A 26,796-nucleotide genomic window follows, 5' to 3' on the forward strand; every position below is an offset into this window, starting at 1 on the left:
TTCACCGAGGGATTAATGTCTATAAAGTCTTGTTCATTGAATTAGTAAGACGGGTGTCAGTAGCTCTCTTGCTCTTCATCCGAGTGAGGGTTTTCCAAACACACAGTGCCCCAGAGTGTGGCTACAGTCTAATCAGCTGTGGGATAACTTACAACCCTTTTCATTTTCATTTGGATGTGAAGTGCAGGCACACACACACACACACACACACACACACACACACACACACACACACACACACACACACACACACACACACACACACACACACACACACACACACACACACACACACACACACACACACACACACATACCTGCACTTACAAACTGAGTCTCACATTTATTGACCAGCAAAAGTGTTTCTACGCAGTGTCAGAAACACTTTGGGAACAGGGTTGTGAGGGATATCTCACCAGTGTTGCTGTACTTTAGAGGCATTTTGTGTGTGTGGGTGGGCGGATGAGTTGGGGAACGGTGATGAAATGCAGATGGACGTGTTGGCCTCTATGCTTGATCATTAATTTTAAAAGTAGCTTTTCTGCTGAGAATCCCATTTAGAGGCAAGGTGTTCAACTTTGCCGATATTTAGTTGGTCACCTCATGGGACGGGGGGGGGGGAACCACTGCATTGGGTACCCACGTGGCCAGCTTGCTGATCCACCTTAGATGCAGATAAATGTTAGTGTGGCGTTCCATACACATCTGTACAGAACTAACTCCTGACCTGCAAGGGGTGACACCTTTCCTTTTTCTAAGAACGTTGATGAGCCAGACTTTTTAAAAATTAATGATTATTTTAACTATAAGCTTCATGTTCCATTTTTTTTAATCAACTGGACTTAAACTCCACAGGTGGGATTTGAACTCACAAACCTGTCCAGGCAACTGGTTTATTGACCCAGAAGCAAGATCAAAATGATACCAATGCCTCATAGGGTAGCCACGCACAGATCCATCCATAATCTTTAATTCTTCTTTTACATCTTCCTAGTAACTGGTCACCCTCCTACTCTAACACCAGTAGGTTCCACTGGAGCTAGGATGTAGCTGGTGAGGAAATGTGAGCCTTTTACACTTCAACAGCAGACTATAGAGATACAGAGCGTGGAAATGGACTCTTTGGTCCAACTCATCCAAACTAGTCGCATTTGGCCACCACAAGCGATCTCCGAGAAAAGCTCAGCAGGTCAAGTCACATCAGCGGGAGGAATGGAACTGGCGACATTTCAGGTCTTGGTTCGGAGCTTTGACCTGAAACCACGGCTGTTTCTTTCCTCCCACAGATGCTGCTTGACCCACTGAGTTCCTCCAGCAGATCGGGTATCGCTTCCGAATCCAGCATCTGCCAGCTCTGGTGTCCCCACCCGTCAGCAGATGGCCCAGATCCCTCAGAACTTCCCACCACCCCGCTAAACCTGCCCAAGTGTCCCCTTGCTGGGACACCATTAAAATCTCGTGTCTGGTTTGCCTTGCAGGTTCCGCATTGGCTTCCGCCGTGCTTTCCGCTGGTGTCCGTTCATCAAAGACACTGACTATGAGGGTCTGGAGATGAAGTCCACCAGGTATTTTCACACCCAGAGCAGTGTGTACAAGGTCAGCCGCATGGAGACCACCGAGGTCAACCTAAATGATGATGACACTGAGGAGAATGAGAAGGCCGTACACTTGCCTCTGGACCTCTCCACCAATGGGTCTGCACGCAACTCTTTAAAGGCTGGTTCCAACCCTACCGGCACCTACTGAAGACCAGATCCCTACTAAGTGGTCAGCCAAAGCACATGGCCCCCAGATGGGAGAGCAATAAGAGATTGAATGATTCCAAACAGGCACCATCTAATATTGAGATCTGAGGAGCTGGCCAATTTACTGTAATAATGCAAGATTGGCCCTCCTTTGGGATTGGCAAACTAGGAGGTCTAAGACAAGACAGGAACACCAATTTGGGCGCCGGTAACATGCACAGTAGACCTTCAGCACATGATCATTGATGGTGTCAGCTTGAAACTAAAGCCCTTCCCCACCTTTTTAACAACACCAAGATCGGTGCTTGTAACACTCGGGACCACGCACCAGGTTACTGAAGCTGTGAGTCTGTAAATCCCCATGACTGTGCACAGGGAATGTAAACTGCCGTTGTGTTCCTTCACCACCCAGTGCAACCAACACCAAGCCCACCATTCCCTATATCCAAGCACTAGTTACCTTTAAGGTTGAAGCTCACCAGATCAGTTGACCCAGACACAAAGTGTACAACAATATACCTACCAAAGGATTGTTCTAGGATTGTTGAAGTTCAGGCTACTGGGTGAACTTTAGTCCAGTCCCTTTGGTCCATCTGCTGTGACAGCCAGGATCTCCTGGTGGTCAGCCATTTTGTTCCCATACTGTCCATGGCCTCCTCTATTGCCAAGGTGAGGCTAGACACAGATTACAGGAGCCACACCTCCATCAGGTTTCCTACCTGATGGTATTAACATCAATTTCTGATAACTATTTCCCTCTGTCCTTCAACCTCTTTTTGTTTTATGTACTCCTCTGGCCCCTCCTCTTTCCTCTTCCCTCAACTCCTGACCTGTCAAACATCCATTTCCTCCCACTTGTCCCCCACCTCATCCTGACCTGTCAATCATCCACAGCTTGCTCCCATTTCTTCCCTGTCTCTTCCTACTATTCAGTCACCATCCCCTCCTCCCACTTGTTCCCCACCTCCTCCTGATCTGTCAGTCATCCACATTTTCCTCCCATTTGTTCACCTTCAACTCCTGTCCTGTCAATCATTCACAGCTTCCTCCCACTTGCTCCCCACTGCCTCCTTACCTGTCAATCATCTATTCCTTCCTCCCATTTGTTCCTCACCTTCTCCTCCACCTTTCCATACACATACCCTCTTCCCACTTGTTGCTCACCTCCTTCCCTTTATTCTATGATCTATTGTACTTTGCTATCAGATTCCATCTTCCCCACCCCTCTATAATCCCCCAGCCTCCCATCTTCTCATTATCATTCCCCTTTTCTCACTTTCCTCACCTTCCTACCCTCTCTTTCATCCAGATTCACTTATCACTCACCAGCTTGTGCTTGTGCTTCTCTCCACACCATTCTGTTCTGGCTGCTGCCCTCTTTCATTTCAGTCCAATGACGGGTCTTGGCCCAAAACGTCAAATGTTCATTTGCCTCCACAGTTGCTGCCTGACTTGCTGCGATCCTCTAGTCAGAGTAAAACTTGTTCTCGGTTGATTTCCACTACCGAACTGATGAGAGCACTAGACACATCTTTGTTTGAGTATCCAATCATTTTGAACAAGTGTGTTGGAGGGAAGAGGGTATATGGGGGGAACGGTAGATCTAACATAATGAGTTCAAGGGATTCAAGACAACTGGGGGGAAATGATATAGGGGAGATAACAGCTGTGGAGTGGAATGAAGAATCGACGTTTTGGCCCAGAACAGGAAAGGAAGGAAGAAGAACCCAGAATAAGAAGGTGGGAGGAGGGGGGAACGGAGTACAAGCTGGAAGGGTTAGATGAAGCCATGTGAGAGGGCAAGTAGGTGCATGGGGAAGGGAGGGGTGAATTGAGAAGCTGGGAAGTGATAGGTGGAAAAGGTAAAGGGCTGAAGAAGAAGGAATCTGATAGGAGAGGAGAGCGGACCATGGGAGAATGAGAAGGAGAAGCACTGGTGGGGGATGATAGGCTGTTGAAGAGAAGGGGTGAGAGGGGAACCAGAATAGGGAATGGAAGAAGAGAGGAAGGGGAGTGGGGAAAGCTATCAGAAGTTGGAGAAATCGGTGTCATGTGTCAGGTTGGAGGCTACCCAGATGGAATATGAGGTGTTGCTCCTTCAACCTGAGAGTGGCCTCATCATGGCAGTAAAGGTGGCCATGAACCAACAGGTCAGAATAGGAATGGCTAATGGAATTAAAATGGTAGCCACCGGGAAATACCACCTTTTAGGGTGGATGGACCAAGGGCGCTCAATGAAGTGGTCCCCCAATTTATGCTGGGTCTCACCCAGTGCACTGGATGCAGGAGAAGGCCCCAACAGATTCAGCCACAAGCCTTTTTGTCCCCTGCTTGTCAGCCTGACTAGGGGTTCAAAAAGCAAAGGCACTGCCTTTTAGTGGGATCTGACAAAGGAGGGAGGAAAGAGGCAGCAACTGGGTCAGAGGGTCATCCAGTGACTGCGGCCACCTTGGTGAGTGTCCCTACAACAACCTGTCCCACCAGCAGCTGGCAGCTGCTTTTGCACCTACGTGATGGTCTCTGCAAAGCAAAGCCCAGAAGTACCTCGGAGAGAACTAAAGAGTGGACTGTGCTCCACTGGAGATCCCAGAGTCACAAGTGACTGCAGATGCTGGGATCCGGAGCAACGATCTGCAGGCAGAACTCAGCAGAGTGATTGGCATCCGGAGGAGGAAAGGAACTGCTGACGCATGGGGTTGAAATCCTGCACCGAGCCTTAAGCCCTAAGCTTTTAAGGGCATCTGTGTCCTGACAATTGCCTCCCTCCCGCGGATGCCCCTCGACCCAGTGAGCTCCTCCTGCAGATTGTATGCTGCAGTATTAGATCTTTGATGGCATAGGACTATCCTTAGGAATTTGAAATGGGATGTTTAACAGTAAAATGGGGAAAGGGAAAGGGCTTTGGAAGAGGTTTCCAAAACTTAGGGGCCTTGTTGACTCATAGTAGCAATTGTGATTTTGTCAATGTAATTAACACGACATCACGTTTTATGTACACACCCAGACTGGTACAGGCCAGAGACCATCGGATTCTGAGGCAACCTTACAGACAGCCACATGAATCTTGTAGAGTCAGACGGAATGCTGTACCTCTACCTTAATACAGTATGAGTCAGCATGGCGTTAGTCCACAGTTCATCTCCTTCTGCCTGTGTTTTCAATCTGTGGAAGACATGATTAAGTTGCAATTATTTACATACTACAGTGTAAAGGCTCCTGATGTCTTCAAAGCTGTGGATGGGGAAGTGCGGGAGATCCTGAGGAGCAGAGTGATGATTGGAGAGCTGGGGACATGGGTTGTGGCTCAGACTGGAAGTCCATCCCTGGTCCCTTCAGCGGTGGTAGATTGTTGGTTTCTTCCTGGGTTATCTGAGTTCTGTTGCTGTATCTCTCCCTCGGCACAGAATTCTCCTCCTCGTTTGGAACCAATGAAGGGCTCTGCTCTTCAATATCAGCACATATCACTGGCTTCAAACGATAGAATTTATGTTTTCTCCTGGTCAAGGTAACTCTCGAGGCAGCAATAATTATTTTGCTAATTCTTGAGGTTCAGTGTTGCAGGCAAGACCAAGGTTTATTGACCAAATTCTGGGAACGAGAGATAGGGTTGGGAATTGTCTTTAACCCACACGGAGCAGCCTCTCGGAGGTGATGGGAAGCACTTCCGAAATTTCACCCGACAGCGACATCTGAATGAAAACTCAACGAGCTGTACCTATTGGGCCTGAGCAAAGAAAAGGGAAAAGACCACTTTAGGCAGGTATGAGCATGATGGGCCAAATAGCCTCATTCTGAGCTGTAAACTGAAGGATTATGACATATTAATATCATAGTTAGTGTTTCAGTGGACTAAGCTATGCATCATACCAAAAATTGTTCAGCTTTGCACAAAGACATGGTCAGGAAGATACACAGTGCACGTTGCTCCAAAACAGATTTTGAAACTGGATTTTAAAAAAGTTCGACAAAGAGATGTAAGATTTTCACCTTACTTGAATAAGCATCAGTTTTGCTTATGATATTATGTTATTGGTGTTTCTCTGCCCAAAACAATCTGTGTAGAATTAATTTTCAGTACATCTTTTAGTAATACAACATTGAAATCTGTCGGTTGAGATTTCCAGTTAGCCCTTGAAAGAAAGTCACATCCTCCGTCCTCAAATGAATGAATTAGACAATAGACAATAGGTGCAGAAGTAGACCATTCGGCCCTTCAAGCCTGCACCGCCATTCTGAGATCATGGCTGATCATCTACTATCAATACCCGGTTCCTGCCTTGTCCCCATAACCCTTGATTCCCCTATCCATAAGATACCTATCTAGCTCCTTCTTGAAAGCAAATTAGGGAGTGAGATTTTCCTCAGATGAATGAATGGGGGGCCACAATAGTGTAGCGGTTAGCGCAACACTATTGCCCCTCAGGGGCATCAGAGTTCAGAGTTCAATGTTGGAGTTTGTACGTTCTCCCCGTGACTGCGTGAGTTTCTTCTGTGTGCTCTGGTTTCCTCCCACAGTTGAAACAAGTTTACCGGTTAGTAGGTTAATTGGTCATTGGAAAACGGTCCTGTGATTAGGCCAGAGTTAAATAGGTGGGTTGCTGGGCGGCGTGGCTCCTTGTTTCATGCTGTATCTCTAAATAAATTAAGCACGGTAGTGTAGTGGTTAGCACAATGCTTTACAGTACAGATGACCCGGGTTCAATTCCCACGCTTGACTGTAAGGAGTTTATACGTTCTCCCCACAACCGCATGGGTTTGCTCCGGGTGATCTGGTTTCCTCCCACAGTCATACCAGTTTACAATTGGTCATTGTAAATTGTCCCATGATTAGGCCTGGATTAAATCTGGGGATTGCTGGGTGGTCTGGCTCGAAGGGCCAGGAGGACTTACTCCATGCTATAGCTCAACAAATAATAAAACTTCAAAACATTCATTTAGCTGAATAACCTCCTCATGTGAAGTATGATTCAATGATTTAAAATTAGGTGAGGTTCCTGGGAATGAGGAATATATCTTAGCTTGTAAGGGATGATCTTAGTTAATAGTTCTAATAGACAGTTGAAATCAAATCGATAAATTTGATAGCTGATTTTGTTGCAAACTTACCCATCTGGGGACTCTCAAGGATTGTAGTGGGACTGACAATAATTGCTCTGGTTTGCTTCAGTTCCACTGATTGCTGTACTTATTGAGCAAAAGTGTTGCCTATCTTTTAATTATATTGACGTTGTTGATTCCATTTCTTAGCCTGACCGTCACTGTGAAGCACAACTGTGGTATTGCACTGCCCCCTTGTGGTTATATTGAAAGGCCAAACGAGGCAAATGTTTTAATAGGTTTGAACGTAGAATACTGGAACATATAACATTAGAACACAGTACGCGCCCTTCAGCCCACGATGTTGTGCCGACTTTGTAACTTCCTCTAGCACAGGTGTTCCCGACCTTTTTTATGCCATGGACCAATACCATTAAGCAAGGGGTCCGTGGACCCCAGGTTGGGAACCCCTGCTTTAAAATCAAAATAACCCTTCCCTCATACATAGCACCCAATTTTTCTATTATCTATGTGCACTGGGTTCATCAATTAATATAAAATATTTTTTACTGGATTGCTCTTCTCATATAACGGACAAGAGAAGGTATATTAGTGGGGGAGCGAAGCTTATGAGGTTCCGTACGTTAACAGATTTCACCCAGCTGACAAGAGGATCTGTTTAATGCACATAATTCATTCCAGCTTCTTTCCGCACTTAATTTGTGTAGAACGACAGCGCTGTCTGTGTCCTGGACCTCGTCCATTTATTATGGGGTGTTTAACTTGTCAATCGAGGGCGGAATTTTCCTTTGAAAGTCGTTGTTTCAAACTTCTCCTTCCCCGTTCTATTTTTATACAAGAAGGTCCGTTGCCAAACTGCCTGCACTTGGAAAGGAAGCTCTTTGCCACGCCAGGGCAAATCAGGAGAGAGGAGAAGGTGACCCTGTGATCCAACTGGCATCTGCGAGCTTGTTACAGCTCCTCAAATTCGAATTCCAAATCTTTTGATGCGAGTTTACTTTTTGTACACAGGACTGAATGTAGCATTGTTATGCAGAATCCTCTTTTTTTAATTGGTTTGCACTGGTCACATGGCGCACTGGAGTTTCATGGTTGCCAGGAAACGCTTGGATTCTAACTCACATTCCAAACGCTGGAAGGGTCCGTCTACACAGGACCGGTAAAACTAACGCAGCCTGGATGACTAATCCAAAATACCTCTCCCTCTGTTAAAAGTTGTACACAAGCTATTTAAATGCAGCTATTTTAAAAATTCAAGTGCAGAAGCAATTTTCAAAGTCAAATGCTCCCGGAATAAAAAAAAAGTTTGGCACTCGGTGTTAAAGTGTTAGTCAGCGCTTCGTCTTTGCTCACTCTTTTGTCTAATAACCGGTTTTATTTCGAGTTTGACTCGGAGACCTTTGGGTTCTGCTCATCCACCCTGAGACCGTGGGTATTTTTCCGGTTTCCTGAGTAATTCGGACTCCACTGTGCCCCTTCAGAAGGTTCCTTTCTTAGACGTAATAAAGGAGCAAAATTCGAATTTCAAATGTCAGGGAGAGTGAATAAAGGCGAATGAAATCCGAGTTCAGTTTTTGTCTTAAAATTCATATTTAAATCTTTGTTACAGTCGCTTGGGGGAGGGGGGGAGGCAATGAAGTTTGGCTATTTTTTGTGTAGCGGTCACGATATCATTGCTTCCGAAATAAAGGGTCAAAGAACATATTTTACACTTTGAAGAATTTCGGCTGTGTTCAGGAATGACTGATGATGAGATTGGAAAATAAACTCCCAGTGTTACTATGGGTGCAAATTTCGAGTTCCCACCAGTTCTCGGTCCATTCACGTAGTTTCCTCGCAACCACGAAGCCATTCATGCGCCGCAACGACCAAGCCAAAGGAAGAATATGCAGGAAGTTTAAATAAGTGCTGAAGTGTTCAATGGAATATGCTTTGATATCTAACTTGGTGTACACTACATTTTATTTCCGGCTCCGTGTGAAACCCGTGCTGTGCTTTGTACAATGATGTCAGTGGTAAATGGCTTTCCCCCCTGTCTTGGTTTGGAGTATATGAATAAGATGAAATAAAAAAAATTATGTCTTTCAAAATCTTTCTGAAGCTCTCATCCTTGCCAGTTTGTACCTCTGATGAAAAGGAAAGAATGAAAATCAAGTTCAATATCACCAGCATATGTCTTGAAATTTGTTAACTTTACGGCAGTAGTACAACGAAATACATGATAAATAAATATAGAGGAAAAAACTGAATTATAGGAAGTATATTGAAGTCTATTAAATAGCCAAGTTAAAAATAAGTAGTGCAAATAAAGCAAATAAAAAATAGGGAGGTAGCGTTCACGGGTTCAGTGTCCATTCAGAGATCGGATGGCAGAGGGGAAGAAGCTGTTCCTGAATTGCTGAGTGTGTGCCTTCAGGCTTCTGTACCTCCTTCCTTATGGTAACGATGAGAAGAGGGCATGTCCTGGGTGGTGGGGGTCCTTAGTGATGAGCTTCCTTCCGAAGACATCGCTCCTTGGAGATGTCTTGGATACGACAGAGGCTAGTACCCGTGATGGAGCTGACTAAGTATCTGCCTCCTCAATCCGCCCCCACCCCCCACCCCTTCATACCAGACAGTGATGCAGCCCGTTATAAGGAAAGACTGAATAGGTTAGGACTTTATTCCTTAGCATGTAGAAGATTGAGGGGAGATTTGATAGAGGTATGCAGAATTATGAGGGGTATGGATAGGGTAAATGCAAGCAGCCTTTTTCCACTGAGGTTGGGTGGGACTACAACCAGAGTTCATGGGTTAAGGGTGAAAGGTGAAAAGTTTAAGGGGAGCATGAGGGGAAACTTCTTCTCTCAGAGGGCGTGAGTGTGTGAAATGAGCTGCCATCACAAGTAGTGTATGCGGGCTGGATTTCAATGTTTAACAGAAGTTATATAGGCACATGGATGGTAAGGGTATGGAGAGCTATGTTTGTGGTGCAGGTCAACAGGAGTAGGAAGTTTAAACCGTTTGGCATTGACTAAATGGGCTGAAGGGCCTGTTTCTGAGCTGTACTATTCTATGACTCTGAAACTGGGGTCAAAAAATATTTCATACCAAAGGGACACGAGGTTCTGTAGTTGCTGGAACTCCAGAGTAATACAAAATATGCAGGTCAGGCAGTATCTACGGAGAGGAAAAACAGCTGACATTCGAAATGAAAGAAGCAGCTGGGAGGTGATAGGTGGACGGACAAGGTAAAGGGACGAAGAAGAAGGAATCTGATAGGAGTGGAGAGTGGACTATGGGCAGGAAGAGGGGGGTGGTGATGGAGAGCTGAGGAGGAAGAGAAGAGGTAAGAGTGGGCCAGAGTGGGAATAGAAGAAGAGAGAAGGTAGAGGGAGAAAGTTTACCGCACGTTAGAGAAATCGATGTTCATGCCATCAGGTTGGAGGCTACCCAGGGAGAATATAAGGTCTTGCTCCTCTAACCTGAGAGTGGGCTCATCATGGCAGCAGAGGAGACCATGGGCTGACATGCCAGAATGGGAATCGGGCCAGAATTAAAATTGTTGACCACCAGGAGATCCTGCTTGTTGCAGACAGAGTGAAGACACTCAACCAATCACTTCATATCAAGGACCAAGAATCAACTTTACTCACCATGTACAAAGGAGTCTGGTTAATTGGGATACCCGTTTATTTGGGACAATTCTTAAAGAACAAAAACTAAACCATTAAAATTGTCAGGATTCTCTTCATTCACTTAGGACACTACCTTTTATCTGGGATAGGAGACAGTTACTGAATGGTTTCTAATTAGTGACAGTCATGTGCCTTTGTGCTTGGACGTTAGAGCAGTCAGTTTTTAAATAGCATCTGTTGTTCATGTTCGTGTTCGAAAACCATTGATTCTTGTCACTGGTAGATGGCAAGAAACAAGCAGTAAGGCAACCTGGAACTGTTTTGCTCACCACAGTTTCAGGCATTCAGGCTTGGAGATGCCAGAAATGGCCAGGAGTGAAAATGAAATGATTTCACTGACCAGTGACTTATTGGCTGGAGATGAAGAGGAATTTCTTAAGCCACAGGGTGGAGAATCTGTGGAATTCTTTGCAACAGCCAGCTGTGGAGACCAAGTCTTTAGGTATATTTAAAGCAGAGATTGATTGATTCTTGATTGGTCAGGGTATGAAGGGATATGGGGAGATGGCAGGAGACTGGGGCTGAGAGGAAAATTGAATCAGCCATGATGAAATAGTGGAACAGACTCGATGGGCCAGATGGCCTTAATTCTGCTCTTATATCAATGGTCTTATGAAGCCAGTGAGAGTATGCACTCAACAAGCTCCCACAGCTGCACTGTTCATAACCTGACCACCCATTTCATTAAGAATAAATTTGGCTGAGACAGTGAAGATAATTCCACTGTGTTTTGACATACTGCATTTGAGACTTTAAATCTGAGAAAAGAGTTCAGTATCTCATCCTAAAGACAGCATTTACCACAGTGTAGCAGGCTCTCCTACTAGAATGAACTGCCAGGCAATATTTAATATTTAATAATGCTGGAGCAGGATATGAACCAGAGCTTCAGGGACCATCCTTAATAGCGGCGTGAGGTCAGCACAATAATCCAGAATCAGAATCAGATTTATTATCACTGACAAACTTTGCAATTTTCTTTGTTTTACGCAGCAGTACAGTGCAATACATACATTTACTTTTTTATTAATGGTCACGATCCACACCACTTGGCAATCTGTAGGTTTAATCCGAGTTTCTAGAGTTCACAGGAAATGGTGAATATAGAGTTTGCAGAAAAAAGGCATCGCTGAACACACAACACTTCAAACCTTGAAGGGGACGGGCTACAGCAGCAGAAGACCACGAACAGACACACTCGGAGGCCACTTTGTCAGGTACAGGAGGTACTTAGTAAAGTGGCCACTCTGTGCAGTCGCAGACATGAAGCTGAATTAAACAACCATAATTTGAACCATTAAAAGTAAAACTGCTGACGCTAGAAATCTGAAATAAAATCAGAAGATGCTGGGAAAATATCAGAGAGCCAGGCGGCATCTGTGGATAGTGAAACCATTAATCTTTCAGATCACAAACTCTTCATCAGAACTCCGTTTTCTGCATTTGTATCACCAACATACTTCACCATTTCTTTTCTTCTGTGTAGCAGTTCAGTGTAATACATAAATATACTAAATTATAGTGAGTCTAAATTATATTAGTGTAGGAAGTGTTTGATACAGAGGTGCACTGGTTAAATTATTCGAGTAAGAATCCAGAGCCATCAGTTCAAAATCAAGATTTTGTGATTTAAATTCAGTTAATTACATAACATTGAATTTAAAATAACAATTGCATCATCTTCGTGGCCAGAAAAATACTGAATGCTGTAGAAGGAAGTATTTGATTTATATGTTGCTCCAAACATCTTCTGTCCTATTTATTTGCAATAAAGGGATGTGATATTGAGGCTCTATGAGGCACTCATGAGACCACACGGAGTATTGTGGGCAGTTTTGGACTCCTTATTTTAGAAAGGATATACTGACATTGGAGAGGATTCAGTGAGGATTCTTGAGAATTATTCCAGGAATGAAAGGGTTACTGTATGAGGGATATCTGGCAGCTCTCAGGCTGTATTCTGGAGAATGAGGGGGGATCCCATAGAAACATCCCGAATGTTAAAAGGCCTGAACAGATTAGATATGGCAAAGATATTTCCCATGGTAGGGGAGTCTAGGACAAGAGGGTACGACATCGGGATTGAAGGACGTCCTTTTAGAACTGAGATGCGGAGAAATTACTTTAGTCAGAGGGTGGTAAATCTGTGGAATTTGTTACCATGAGCGGCTGTGGAGACCAAGTCATTGGGTGTATATAAGGCAGCGATAGATAGGTTTTTGATTAGCCAGGGCATCAATGGGTATGGGGGGAGAAGACAGGGAGTGGGGATGACTGGAAGAATTGAATCAGTCCATGATTGAATGGCAGAGCAGACTCAATGAGCCAAATGGTCTACTTCTGCTCCTATATCTTATAAATACCAGCAAGCCATTTACCCTCAACTACACATATTTGGGAATTCAGCAGTTTGCCTGAATGGGTACACAAGGTAGCAATTGAGCTTCAACATTTTTCATGTTCATGGTTTGATGATATTTCTGTTTGTGCAACAAAAGGGTCAATATTATACTCTTCCATCTTATATTTTATCTGCCATGTTTTCACCAACTCATTTGGCACCTGGATCCTCTTGAAAGCTCACCGCCAATAATCCTACCAAGGTTTGTTTTTTGTATATTTCTGATAGGCTGTGATTAGCTGGGGCCCAATTACCAATCCCTGCGGTATGCACTTGACACAAAGTGCTGACTTGTGATAGTCTTGTTTGTGTCCATTCTTTTCCCCCCACAGATGCTGCTTGACTGCAGGGTTCCTCCAGCAGATTGATTGTTGATGCAGTTAAGATTACTTAAACTATTATTTTAACCAGATTTGCATTTCATTCAATCATATATTAGTTAAACTTTACCACTTTGCATTTTTTGCACCACGATATGAAGGTTATCTTCCTTTCAAATCCTAAAATACCCTGCATTTTTCCATATTTATGGCATTCATTGCCCTCTGTTGGTTGAACTTGCTAACTGCAACGATGAACAATGAGGATCATCGCGAGAGGGTGGATACTGTAACTATTTAGAGGCACAGTGGTTGAACGACAACTGCTCTTTGCTAACATGAAAATCTCCAGATCATAAAATGCAAAAAAATGTTCCAGAGAAAATCTAATAATCATTTAATGGAGCCTACTTATAATCAAGTATTCCCAGGGATAAGAATGTCACCACAGAACTGAACGATTAAATGTACGCATATATTTTTAGCACAAGACAGATAATCAATATTAACATCAATGTAGCCATGAAATCAAACTGGAAAATTTGAAGAATGTATCTTAAGTTGCATTGCACCTGTATTAGATGCTATGTGATTCAAATGGCTTCTGCACTTATTCCCGACGCTGGACAGTCATTTGCAACAATTTCGGAAATAAGGTTATACAATTTAGTTACTGGCATTCAAAAGCGAAGCTGTTAAAAAAAAAAGAACCTACACACATGTTTTTAACAAACATAGAAGTCATGTTTTTCCATTTTCATGATGGTTTTGGAAAATGTATACAGTTATGTTATAATATAAATAGAAAAATAAGCTACATAAAATAAAACCAAAGTCATTAATTAAGCAAAATAAAATTATGCAAATTGTAGAGAAAATTGAAAGTATTGATTTTATTATTTTAAGAAGGTTGTATAATTTATGCATTCTTTGATAATAAGTTTACTTTGAACTTTGAAGATATGTCAAACAAATGGGTGCCTATACCATAAGGAAACACACCCTGTGTGTTCTGGGTGCATTTAGACATCAGTATGGCAACATGTGACATTTTTGAAGACTGGATACACTTAGGTAATATGTGCCCGAAAGGTTTCTTTTCTCCTTGTTTCACCACTGGACGACTGCAGATAAGCTGGATCTAATCTCCAATAGTCAGAAGGTTTTGAGTGAACTCTGTAAAGTTTCATATTAACAAAAAACAAACTCCTTACTTTGCTTGTCAGAACAAGGTGTACCTTGAAATCACCAATGTTAATACCTTTAATTCTTGCAAAGGAAAAAAAATCAAGATGAGATGGCAGGAAAATGGGATTGAGATATGATTATATTTAACATAGCTCTTGAATTAATTCTAGAAATGGCATTTCTTCAACATCTTGATCAGATAGAAAGTTTTGGAAATTGAAGAAATCATTGGAACTATAAGGCAGTTGGCAATTACTCATCTGAGTGTCTGTGTCGCCATCCTCAAGCTCAAAGTGGGGCTAACCTGAGAGTTAAAATACATAATGGTCATTGAAAGCAAATGCCAATGTTAGTGAGTCGGGGGGGGGGGGGGGGGGTTACAATCTTCATGGGAGATTGTGGTGAAATGTTATGTTCAATGGCTTTTGCAATTTTTGCAATTTACTAGGGGACAATCTGTTTGTGGGAACATTGACCAGATCATCCCCCAGCAAATTATACCATGCATGAGTATCGATAGAAATGGCTCACACCTAAGTCATTACTCCTACACTTAATAACCAAGATCACTCCTAAATACTGGGCTATGCAGGGGAAGCTGCAGCAATAAAGGCTCTGCAGTTGTCTTGTACTCCACGCCTCTGGACCCTGGCCCCAATCTGTCAGGGACTGTGTGGAGGCTGCATGCGCATCAGCCTCTCCATTTAAACGCTTGGGCATTCCCGATTAACGCAACCACTTAGGAGAGCATGATACGCAACTCGAGTGATCATATTACCACTACTAGGTCGCTTAACGACTCTGCGGAAAAAATGTAATGGAACCCTAAAATCCGCCCACCCTGACTTTTGCCGGATTTTCTTCGTGGATTTTCTGATTCATGACCAGAGTCACCAGAAATGTTGCTGTGATATTTGATCACACGGAGGGACTCAGTGGAATCAGAAAGTCTTAAAGATTAGTTTTATTCATCACATGTACATCAAAACATACAGTGAAATGAGTCATTTTTCCGCGGAGGTGCTGAGGACAGCCCACAAGTGCCACAATGCTTCTGGCGCCAACATAGCTTATACAAAATTTACCAGCCCTAACCTGTACATCTTTGGACTGTTCAAGTTCAAGTTTAATCGTCATTCAACCATACATGAATACCCATGAATATAGTCAAAGGAAACAGGGATACTTCAGGGCCATAGTGCAAAAAAACAGTACCAACAAAAATGCACAGTACAAGGCACATATATCATATATAAGATAGCCACTGTTCTCTCTAAGCTGTGTGGATGTGTGGCCATGCAGTAACTGAAATGCTCCCACACACATAGTCTTTGTAGCCACGCAGATGAATTTTTCTTTCATATAATGTTAATATAATATTGAAATTATGTTAATATGATTTTGAAATTATGCTAACATAATTGTGAAATACTCTTTAGTTAATGATGTTAATTAATATAATCCATACATTTCCTAGATAATAAACATATCACAACCTTTACTTTGAAACCTTTTAGAGCTTCAATGTATTTACATTGTCAATGTTCCAAATTATTACACTGTTTAAAATTGTAACAATAAACACAGAATGGAAGTCGGTAACTCATTGTTAATAAACTGTCGACCCATTGAACACCAGCACCATCTAATCAAAACATTTTTTTGCCATTGTACCTGTCACTTGTTTTGACTGCCCGACATAATTTACTTGTTTTGTGAGTTGTGGTTTCTGTTCGCTTGATGTGAAAAATTCTGGATTCTGAATTTTTTTGGTAAGTAATCTTTAAAAAAAAAATTGGTATGCATACTACAAAAAGAAAACATTTAAAGTGCCATACAGTTTTCAGGCCATGTAAAAATTTCCTGTTCAGAGAAATGGTTGGTCCTTGCAGCTGTAAAAATAGAGGGAATATTGAAGACAACAGTAACACTAACAGAAAGTATATAGTACAAGTCCCCGAGTTAATGAATTTTGCAGCAGTCTGCACAATAGAGCTTGTCTTCTGTTGAGCAAACAGTACGGGGCAGCATTGATGTCAGCATGGACATTACACCACACCACCTCCAGCACTCTGGTAGAGTGACCAACTCCAACACCTCCCCCTGGGTGACTGCAAACAGGTAGCACTGTAGTTTGAGACCCAGCCCTTGCTACAACCGTGGCTACTCAACACCCCTGCCATTATTCAATAAACCAATGAATTGGACTTGCATCACTCCACACTACCAATGTTCAATAGGGTCTGGTGATCACTAGAAAAGTAACTTGTTGTTAGGCTACACATCTCCTTCGTGCACTGACATCTCTCTGTTGCAGGCAACATCACAGTCCACACCGAGTCCACCTCCTTCAGTTTTTCAGCAATGATGTGGGTAGGTCTGCAGTGCATTAAGTTCTTAACATCCAGCAGGGTCTTGTGATCATAAAAAAATACATAAGAAAAGACAATAACACCTTTGGTTAAGCTCATAGCAGCCACTGCATCCAAGCGCACAGCCATCTTGCCAGAATGGGGGAACAAACTGTAGCACCTAGAAACCCCAATTGTCACAGAGACAACACACAAACTACAGACCGTGGTGGGAATTGAACCCTAGTCGCTGGGGCTGTAAACTGATACACTAACCACTACGCTACCGTACTGCTCTAAAATACTGAGCTTAGATGGAACAACATGAGGCCAGTGTTGTAGCAACACACACAAAATGCTGGTGGAACACAGCAGGCCAAGCAGCATCTATAGGAAGAAGCGCTGTCGAAATTTCAGGCCGAGACCCTTCATCAGGGCTAACTGAAAGAAAAGATAGTAAGAGATTTGAAAGTAGGAGGGAAGGGGTAAATGTGAAATGATAGGAGAAGACCGGAGGGGGTGGGGTGAAGCTAAGAGCTGGAAAGGTGATTGGCAAAAGAGATACAGAGCTGGAGAAGGGAAAGGATCATGGGACAGGAGGCCTAGGGAGAAAGAAAGGGGGTGGGGAGCACCAGAGGGAGATGGAGAACAGACAAGGAGTGATTGTGAGAAGGGCAGAGAGAGAAAAAAAGGGGAAAAAAGGAGAGGAAAAAAGTGGGGGAATAAATAAATAAATAGCTAGAGAAAGAAAGAAAGAAAGAAAGAAAGAAAGAAAGAAAGAAAGAAAGAAAGAAAGAAAGAAAGAAAGAAAGAAAGAAAGAAAGAAAGAAAGAAAGAAAGGAGAAAAGAAGGGGAGGAGGGGCATTAACAGAAGTTAGAGAAATCAATGTTCATGCCATCAGGTTGGAGGCTACCCAGACGGAATATAAGGTGTTGTTCCTCCAACCTGAGTGTGGATTCATCTTGACAGTAGAGGAAGCCATGGATAGACATATCAGAATGGGAATGGGATGTGGAATTAAAATGTGTGGCCACTGGGAGATCCTGCTTTCCCTGGCGGACCGAGCGTAGGTGTTCAGCGAAACAGTCTCCCAGTCTGCGTCGGGTCTCACCAATATATAAAAGGCCACACCAGGAGCACCGGACGCAGTATCCCGCACCAGCCGACTCACAGGTGAAGTGTCGCCTCACCTGGAAGGACTGTCTGGGGCCCTGAATGGTGGTGAGGGAGGATGTGTAAGGGCAGGTGTAGTACTTGTTCCGCTTACAAGGATAAGTGCCAGGAGGGAGATCGGTGGGAAGGGATGGGGGGACGAATGGACAAGGGAGTCGCGTAGGGAGCAATTCCTGCAGAAAGCAGGAAGGGGGGGAGAGAAAGATGTGCTTGGTAGTGGGATCCTGTTGGAGGTGGTGGAAGTTACGGAGAATTATACGTTGGACCCAGAGGTTGGTGGGGTGGTAGGTGAAGACAAGGGGAACCCTAACCCGAGTGGGGTGGCAGGTGGATGGGGTGAGGGCAGATGTGCGGGAAATGGGAGAGATGCATTTGAGAGCAGAGTTGATGGTGGAAGAAGGGAAGCCCCTTTGTTTAAAAAAGCAAAACATCTCCTTCGTCCTGGAATGAAAAGCCTCATCCTGAGAGCAGATGCGGTGGAGACGGAGGAATTGCGAGAAGGGGATGGCATTTTTGCAAGAGACAGGGTGAGAAGAGGAATAGTCCAGGTAGCTGTGAGAGTCAGTTTCAGTGGGCTTATAGTAGATATCAGTAGATAAGCCGTCTCCAGAGATGGAGACAGAAAGATCAAGAAAGGGTAGGGAGGTGTCGGAAATGGACCAGGTAAATTTGAGGGCAGGGTGAAAGTTGGAGGCACAGTTAATGAAGTCAGTGAGTTCAGCATGTGTGCAGGAGGCAGCACCAATGCAGTCATCGATGTAGTGAAGGAAAAGAGGAGGACAGTTACCCATATAGGCTTGGAACATGGACTGTTCCACAAAGCCAACAAAAAGGCAGGCATAGTTGGGACCTATGCGGGTGCCCATGGCTACAACTTTGGTTTGGAGGAAGTGGGAGGAGCCAAAGGAGAAATTATTGAGAGTAAGAACTAATTCCGCTAGATGGAGGAGAGTGGTGGTAGAGGGGAATTGGTTAGGTCTGGAATCCAAACTGAAGCTGAGAGCTTAGAGACCTTCCTGGTGGGGGATGGAGGTATATAGGGACTGGACGTCCATGGTGAAAATAAGGCGGTGGGGGCCAGGGAACTTAAAATCATTGAAAAAATTCAAAGCATGAGAAGTGTCACGAACATAGGTGGGAAGGGATTGAATGGGGGGGGGGGGAGATAAACAGTGTCAAGGTATACAGAAATGAGTTCGGTGGGGCAGGAGCAAGCTGAGACAATGGGTCTACCCGGACAGGCAGGTTTGTGGATCTTGGGTAGGAGGTAGAAACGAGAAGTGCGGGGTGTGGGAACTATGAGGTTGGTGGCAGTGGATGGGAGATCCCCAGAGCTGATAAGGTTGGTGATGGTGTGGGAGACAGTGGCCTGGTGCTCCTTAGTGGGGTCATGATTGAGGGGTCAATAAGAGGAGGTATCAGCAAGTTGTCGCTGTGCCTCGGCCAGGTACGCCTGACTACAACAGCGCCCCCTCCCCCCTTATCAGCGGGTTTTATAGTGAGATTGGGATTGGTGCGGGGGGAGTGGAGAGCAGAGCATTCGGAAGGAGTGAGGTTGGAATTGGAACAAGGTGTGGTGAAGTCGAGACGGTTGATGTCCCGTCGGCAATTAGCAATGAAGAGATCCAGAGCAGGCAGAAGCAATTGACTGAAGCATCCAAGATTATATTCCCAGAAACAAAAAGACTCAGAAAAACACCAGTTTAAACAAGGTCATTAGACGCGGTTGTTAGTTTTCAAGGTCACTTAGTGAGGCTGCAAGGTGGTAAAGGAGTCAATGGAAGCCCGGATAGGAAATGCAACCGGGTCACATCCCGCTCTTTACACACACCAAATGAAAGGTTACCGGAACCATCTCAGATTGACAAACAGAGAGAGAGAGAGAGGGAGACAGATCTACAAATAGAAAGGAGCATCATGGACTGATGTTCGTATTCAGTGGGAGCATTGACAAGAAGAGAGAGCACTTTCCCAGAAAATAATCGAAATTATAGTGACAACATACTGTCGAATGAAGTGATTTTTTGATCTGTCGGTTCTTTTCGGAGTCCAAGAATGTGTTGAAAACTTGTTTGCTTTACGACCGTTTATTTAAAGATTAAACAAGGGATCGGGTACAAAGCACCCGAAACGGAAGGAAAGAACCGAAGGAAAAGACAAAGACAAGATAGCAAGTTTTGCAGAAACTGATGCTTTTATATCAAACAAGGACTAATTAGAAGACACACAGGTACAACATGTTTAACATTTAGCAAATGAAAAATGAAAGACGACGAACCGTAATGTAACTGTTATATCGCTTTGCCACCAGTCTGTGGAGGCTAACATCACATACTGTGAAAAAAGCAAGTTAAAATACAAACTATATGCTCGTAGTGCTATAAATTCAGTTTTGCTAAAAATTTATTAATCCAGTTAATACCTTATTAAAAACATAAAGAGCAACCATATTCTTGTGGGCAGACTCAGTAAGTCTATAGAACTATAACTGTAACACAATCAATGAAAGACTGTCTTATTTGAGCATTCAACCTGAGTGCAGAAGACAACAAACTGCACAAACACAAAACAAATAAATAACTATAAGCAATAAATAAGGAATCCAAAAATTCCTTATTTTTCATACCAAATGGAAGCTTCTCGGCATTAAATATTCTCAACGTCTTTATCATTTGCCTCGTAGATACCAACAGGAGATTCCCTGTCCTAGATGACATGACCTGCCGAAGGGATGTCAAATTTCATATTTAAAAGCAAATAGCTGAATGGATCCCATTTTCATTGGCGAGTTGACATAAAATTGGATCGTTACTTCGTTAATTCTCCGTAACTTAGATAGATAGATAGATAGATAGATAGATACTTTATTCATCCCCATGGGGAAATTCAACATTTTTTCCAATGTCCCATACACTTGTTGTAGCAAAAACTCCTTACATACAATACTTAACTCAGTAATAATATGATATGCATCTAAATCACTAACTCAAAAAGCATTAATAATAGCTTTAAAAAAAAAAAGTTCTTAAGTCCTGGCAGTTGAATTGTAAAGCCTAATGGCATTGGGGAGTATTGACCTCTTCATCCTGTCTGAGGAGCATTGCATCGACAGTAACCTGTCGCTGAAACTGCTTCTCTGTCTCTGGATGGTGCTATGTAGAGGATGTTCAGGGTTTTCCATAATTGACCGTAGCCTACTCAGCGCCCTTCGCTCAGCTACCGATGTTAAACTCTCCAGTACTTTGCCCACGACAGAGCCCGCCTTCCTTATCAGCTTATTAAGACGTGAGGCGTCCTTCTTCTTAATGCTTCCTCCCCAACACGCCACCACAAAGAAGAGGGCGCTCTCAACAACTGACCTATAGAACATCATCAGCATCTCACTGCAGACATTGAATGACGCCAACCTTCTAAGGAAGTACAGTCGACTCTGTGACTTCCTGTGACTTCCGCCACCTCCAACGGGATCCCACTACCAAGCACATTTTTCCCTCCCCACCCCCCCTCCTGCTTTTCGCAGGGATCGCTCCCTACGCGACTCCCTTGTCCACTCGTCCCCCCCATCCCTTCCCACCGATCTCCCACCTGGCACTTATCCTTGTAAACAGAACAAGTGCTACACCTGCCCTTACACTTCCTCCCTCACCACCATTCAGGGCCCCAGGCAGTCCTTCCAGGTGAGGCGACACTTCACCTGTGAGTCGGCTGGTGTGGTATACTGCATCCGGTGCTCCTGGTGTGGCCTTTTATATATTGGTGAGACCCGACGCAGACTGGGAGACCGTTTCGCTGAACACCTATGCTCGGTCCGCCAGAAAAAGCAGGATCTCCCAGTGGCCACACATTTCAATTCCACATCCCATTCCCGTTCTGAAATGTCTATGCATGGCTTCCTCTACCGTCAAAATGAATCCAAACTCAGGTTGGAGGAACAACACCTTATATACCGGCTGGGTAGCCTCCAACCTGATGGCATGAACATTGACTTCTCTAACTTCCGTTAATGCCCCTTCTCCCCTTCTTAGCACATCCCTGACATATTTAGTTGCTTGCCTGTTCTCCATCTCCCTCTGGTGTCCCCCCCCCCCCCTTTCTTTCTCCCAAAGCCTCCCGTCCCATGATCCTTTCCCTTCTCCAGCTCTGTATCACTTTCGCCAATCACCTTTCCAGTTCTTAGCTTCATCCCACCCCCTCCGGTCTTCTCCTATCATTTCGCATTTCCCCCTCCCCCCACTACTATCAAATCTCTTACTATCTTTCCTTTCAGTTAGTCCTGACGAAGGGTCTCGGCCCAAAACGTCGACAGTGCTTCTCCTTATAGATGCTGCCTGGCCTGCTGTGTTCCACCAGCATTTTGTGTGTGTTGTTTGAATTTCCAGTGTTACGTATTCAGGCAACAATAAATATAGATGAGATAGGCAAGGGTTTAACAACAAATAACATGTTTATTAAACACTGAAACAAACCCCCTCAAAAGTAAACAAACTCAAACATTGACCCGAATCCAGCTGCTGGCAGCTGTTCAAACAGTTCTTAATAGCGTTGCAGTCTCAAACAGTCTTTAAAGCGGTATTGAAAAAAACAGTTCTTTAAAGCGATATGCTGAAAGAAAACAGTTCTTTAGAACGGTATGCCGACAGTTCAAAAGCTCACGGTACTTTTAAAAGGAGAGACTTTTTAAAACGATTTAAATTCTCTTCCACGTCGATGTCCTTCGATTCCCAGCGTCGAACTCCCACGTCGAATTTTATTAAATATAACGGCTTAAAGTGACTGACCTCTCTTCCACACTATTCTCAAACCCTTTCTGGTCATCCCAGGGATCAACAGCGAGAATAGTCAACGAAATCCTTCCGAATGAGGATCAAACAAGGTCGAAATCAATCCACCGTCGAAAATCGGTTCTTCTCGATGTCCATCTTCCAAACTTCACTCTCCATCAGCAAAGAAACCGTTGGCTCTGACCTTTTAAACTTTAGGCATTATATAAAACTTCATTTTTAACTAAACTGCGTCATCACATTAAATCACACAGTAACATGAAGTCATCTTGGCAAATCTAGCCACGAACTGCCCCACCTGACAGGGTGGGTCTTCCTTTTATACCCTGTAGAAAAAACCTGTCACATGACCTCTACTGGCGGGAAAATGACATCACTCCACCGTCACAAAACCATTACCTCATGTCCAGTATAACTTCAACCCCAGTCACGTGACAAGGGTACCACTGTCACGTGTCACGGGTACGTAACACCTCCCTCCAAAAAAAACATTTTTGGTCTGACAAGAACAAAAATTTTAACAATTACTTACAAAAAAAACAAATGTATAAATCATATAACATACACAATATACAATACAGTAGGAGTGTTACAATAAAAAAAACCACTCCAAAAAAAAATTACATTGTACATTCAACATCGAGATAGACAATCAGCAACCACATTATCTTTACCTTTAATATGAGTTATCACAATATTGTACTCTTGTAACATCAAACTCCAATTTAACAATCTTCTGTTTTTGTTTTTCATCTTACTCAGAAAAACTAACGGATTATGATCAGTGTAAACAATAAGTGGTTTTTGAGTTGTACCAACATATACCTCAAAATATTCCAAAGCTAAAACAAGAGATAACAATTCTTTCTCTATTGTTGAATAGTTTCTTTGATGCTTATTAAATTTCTTAGAAAAGTAAGCTACTGGATGATCAACCTCATCACCCTCATTCCTTTGCATCAATACTGCTCCCGCAGCTTCATCACTAGCATCTACAGCTAATGAAAAAGGTTTTTCAAAGTCAGGTGCCTTAAGCACAGGTTGTTGACATATCATTGTTTTCAATTTTTCAAATGCTTCCTGACAAAACACTGTCCACACAAACTTTACGTTCTTCTGCAGAAGGTTAGTTAATGGAAGGGCAACATTAGCAAAATTCTTACAAAATTTTCTATAATATCCTACCATTCCCAAAAATCTTCTGAGAGTTTTTTTCCCCGTCGGAGTGGGAATCTCTAAAATTGCCTGAACTTTTGCCTGAACAGGAGCTACCTTACCTTGACCTACAACATAACCAAGGTAATTCACAGTAGCATGTCCAAATTCACTCTTGGCTAAATTAATAGTCAAGTTAGCTTTTGAAAGCTTTTCAAACAATTTCTCCACCGCAATTATGTGTGCTTCCCAAGTATCATTTCCTGTCACTAAATCATCAATATAAGCATCAGTATCTTTCAATCCCTGAATCACAGAATTAATCATCCTCTGGAAAGTACCTGGGGCATTCTTCATCCCAAATGGAAGAACATTATACTCATATAACCCAGATGGAGTTACAAATGCAGAAATCTCTCTACCTCTGTCCGTTAATGGAACACACCAATACCCTTTCAATAAATCAATCTTTGTAAGGAATTTTGCTTTTCCAACCTTATCTACACAATCATCTACTCTAGGAATTGGATAGGCATCTGTCTTCGTTACAGCATTCACCTTCCTATAGTCCGTACAAAACCTAATACTACCATCAGGTTTTGGCACCATAACACATGGCGAACTCCAATTCGAGTTAGAATGTCTAATAATATCATTCTCTAACATGTATTCAATTTCTTTCTCAGCAAGTTCACATTTTTCCTTATTTCATCCTATATGGATGTTGTTTAATAGGTTTGGCATCTCCAACATCTACATCATGTGAAGCTATAGTAGTCCTTCTCGGAACATCTGGAAACAAATCCTAATACTTAAAAATCAATTCCTTCATCTGTTGTTTCTGCTCTAGCTGTAAATGTGCTAATTTCTCATCCATATTTTCCAAAATAGTCGAATTAGGTAACCTAACAGAAACAATGTTAGATTTAGAATGAAAGATCATCTATCATGTTCCCAGTTAAATCAAACTCATTCTCACTAACCACAACAGTCACAGTATCAGATTGTTTCTCAAAATATGGTTTAATCATATTTATGTGGCAAAGTTGTGTTGACCTTCTGCGATCTGGAGTTTTTATTACATAATCCACATCATTGATTCTAGACACAATTTCATAAGGTCCATGAAATCTAGCTTGTAAAGGATTTGTCTGCACTGGGAAAAGAACCAACACCTTATCTCCAGGCTTAAACATCCTCATCCTAGCTTCTTTATCATACCAAGTCTTCATTTTCTCCTGAGCCAACTTTAAATTTTCCTTGGCTAAACTACAAGCTCTATGTAACCTGTCCTTAAATTTCAAAACATAGTCCAACAAATTAGTATGCACTTCCTTACTAATCCACTGTTCCTTCAATAAAGCTAAAGGTCCTCTAACTCTATGCCCAAACACAAGTTCAAATGGACTAAAACCTAAAGATTCCTGTACCGATTCCCTTACTGCAAATAAAAGTAAGCTTATACTCTCATCCCAGTCACTTTCATTTTCCACACAATATGTCCTAATCATATTCTTGAGAGTAGAATGAAACCTCTCCAAAGCACCTTGCGATTCTGGATGGTATGCAGACGAAGTGATTTGCTTAGCTCCCAATTTATAAACTATCTGTTGAAACAATCCAGACATAAAATTACTACCTTGATCAGTTTGTATTTCCTTAGGCAATCCAAAATAAGTAAAGAATTTTATAAGAGCCTTCGTCACAGTTTTAGCTTTTATATTCCTAAGTGGTACTGCCTCTGGAAACCTAGACGAAGTACACATGATAGTCAACAAATACTGATAACCAGTTTTTGTCTTTGGTAATGGACCAACACAATCTACAATAACTTTAGAAAACGGTTCACCAAATGCTGGAATAGGTTGTAATGGAGCTACTGGTGTAACCTGATTTGGTTTACCCACAATTTGACAAGTATGGCACATCTCACAAAACATCGCCACATCTTTTCTTAAACCAGGCCAGTAAAAATGTTTTAAAATCTTGTCCACAGTTTTCCTTACCCCTTGATGTCCACCTAAAGGCACACTATGAGCTAAAGTCAAAATCTCATTCCGATAAACTTTAGGAACAACCACCTGGTAAACAACATTCCATTCCTCACTTGCAGGAATTGTAGGCGACCTCCACTTCCTCATCAACACTCCTTTTTCCAAGTAATATCCTACTGACACCTTCTCAATTTCACTACCTAGTAAAGCTTGTTCCCTTAATTTTACAATCTCAGGATCTCTATTCTGCTCTGCTATCATCTCCTTCCGAGACAGAGATAAATCTTCATAGTCAGACTTACTCCCAGAATCTTGTTCAAACAACGAAGGTAAGAAAGTCTCTGACACATCCTCAAAACTCACATCCTGAGTTGAACAGTCATGAGTAACAACCTCATTCTGCACATCAATTTTTTTAGCCATCGCTCTAGTCACAACACAGGAAGAATCTGTGTTAGAATTCACCTCAGGTACCTCTGACTCTATTGTCAAATGCACTTCAGGAAAAACTTGTCCACCTGCCAAGTCATTACCTAACAATAAAGAAATACCCTTCACAGGTAAGCTATGCTGTAATCCTACTTTAACAAATCCTGTAACTAACCCTGACTTTAAATTTACTTCATGTAAGGCATAAAATCACTTCCAACACCTCTTATGTAATTCACCTCACCAGTATCACTCTCTTCATTAAACTTCAACACACTGTCTAACATCAGTGATTGAGAAGCTCCAGTATCCCTAAGAATTTTTATTGGCACCAGAGTAGATCCTTCTTTCAAGGATACAAACCCTTCAGTTATAAAATGATCATATCCCTTTCTAACTTTGTCAGACTCTAACAAATCCTCATTTGTGTTTACCAAACCCTGTAACTTTACAGGTGCTTCAGTATGTTGCACACAAGCATCTGGAACTGCTTCCTTCTCTTTCTTTTTCAATTTGAAACAGT

General features: G+C 42.8%; 1 protein-coding gene across 1 annotated transcript in view; it reads left to right on the plus strand.

Moving 5' to 3' along the window:
• Positions 1-8,855, plus strand: part of LOC140735283 (substance-P receptor-like) — a 111,627-nt gene extending 102,772 nt beyond the window's left edge. Inside the window, exon 5 of the mRNA XM_073060160.1 lies at positions 1,479-8,855. Within this exon, the coding sequence (XP_072916261.1) occupies positions 1,479-1,746 (268 nt within the window). The 3' untranslated portion in view covers positions 1,747-8,855. The remainder of the gene's footprint in view (positions 1-1,478) is intronic.
• The last annotated feature ends 17,941 nt before the right edge of the window (positions 8,856-26,796 follow it).

This window comes from Hemitrygon akajei, chromosome 1 (assembly GCF_048418815.1).
Source record: "Hemitrygon akajei chromosome 1, sHemAka1.3, whole genome shotgun sequence".
NCBI lineage: Eukaryota > Metazoa > Chordata > Chondrichthyes > Myliobatiformes > Dasyatidae > Hemitrygon > Hemitrygon akajei.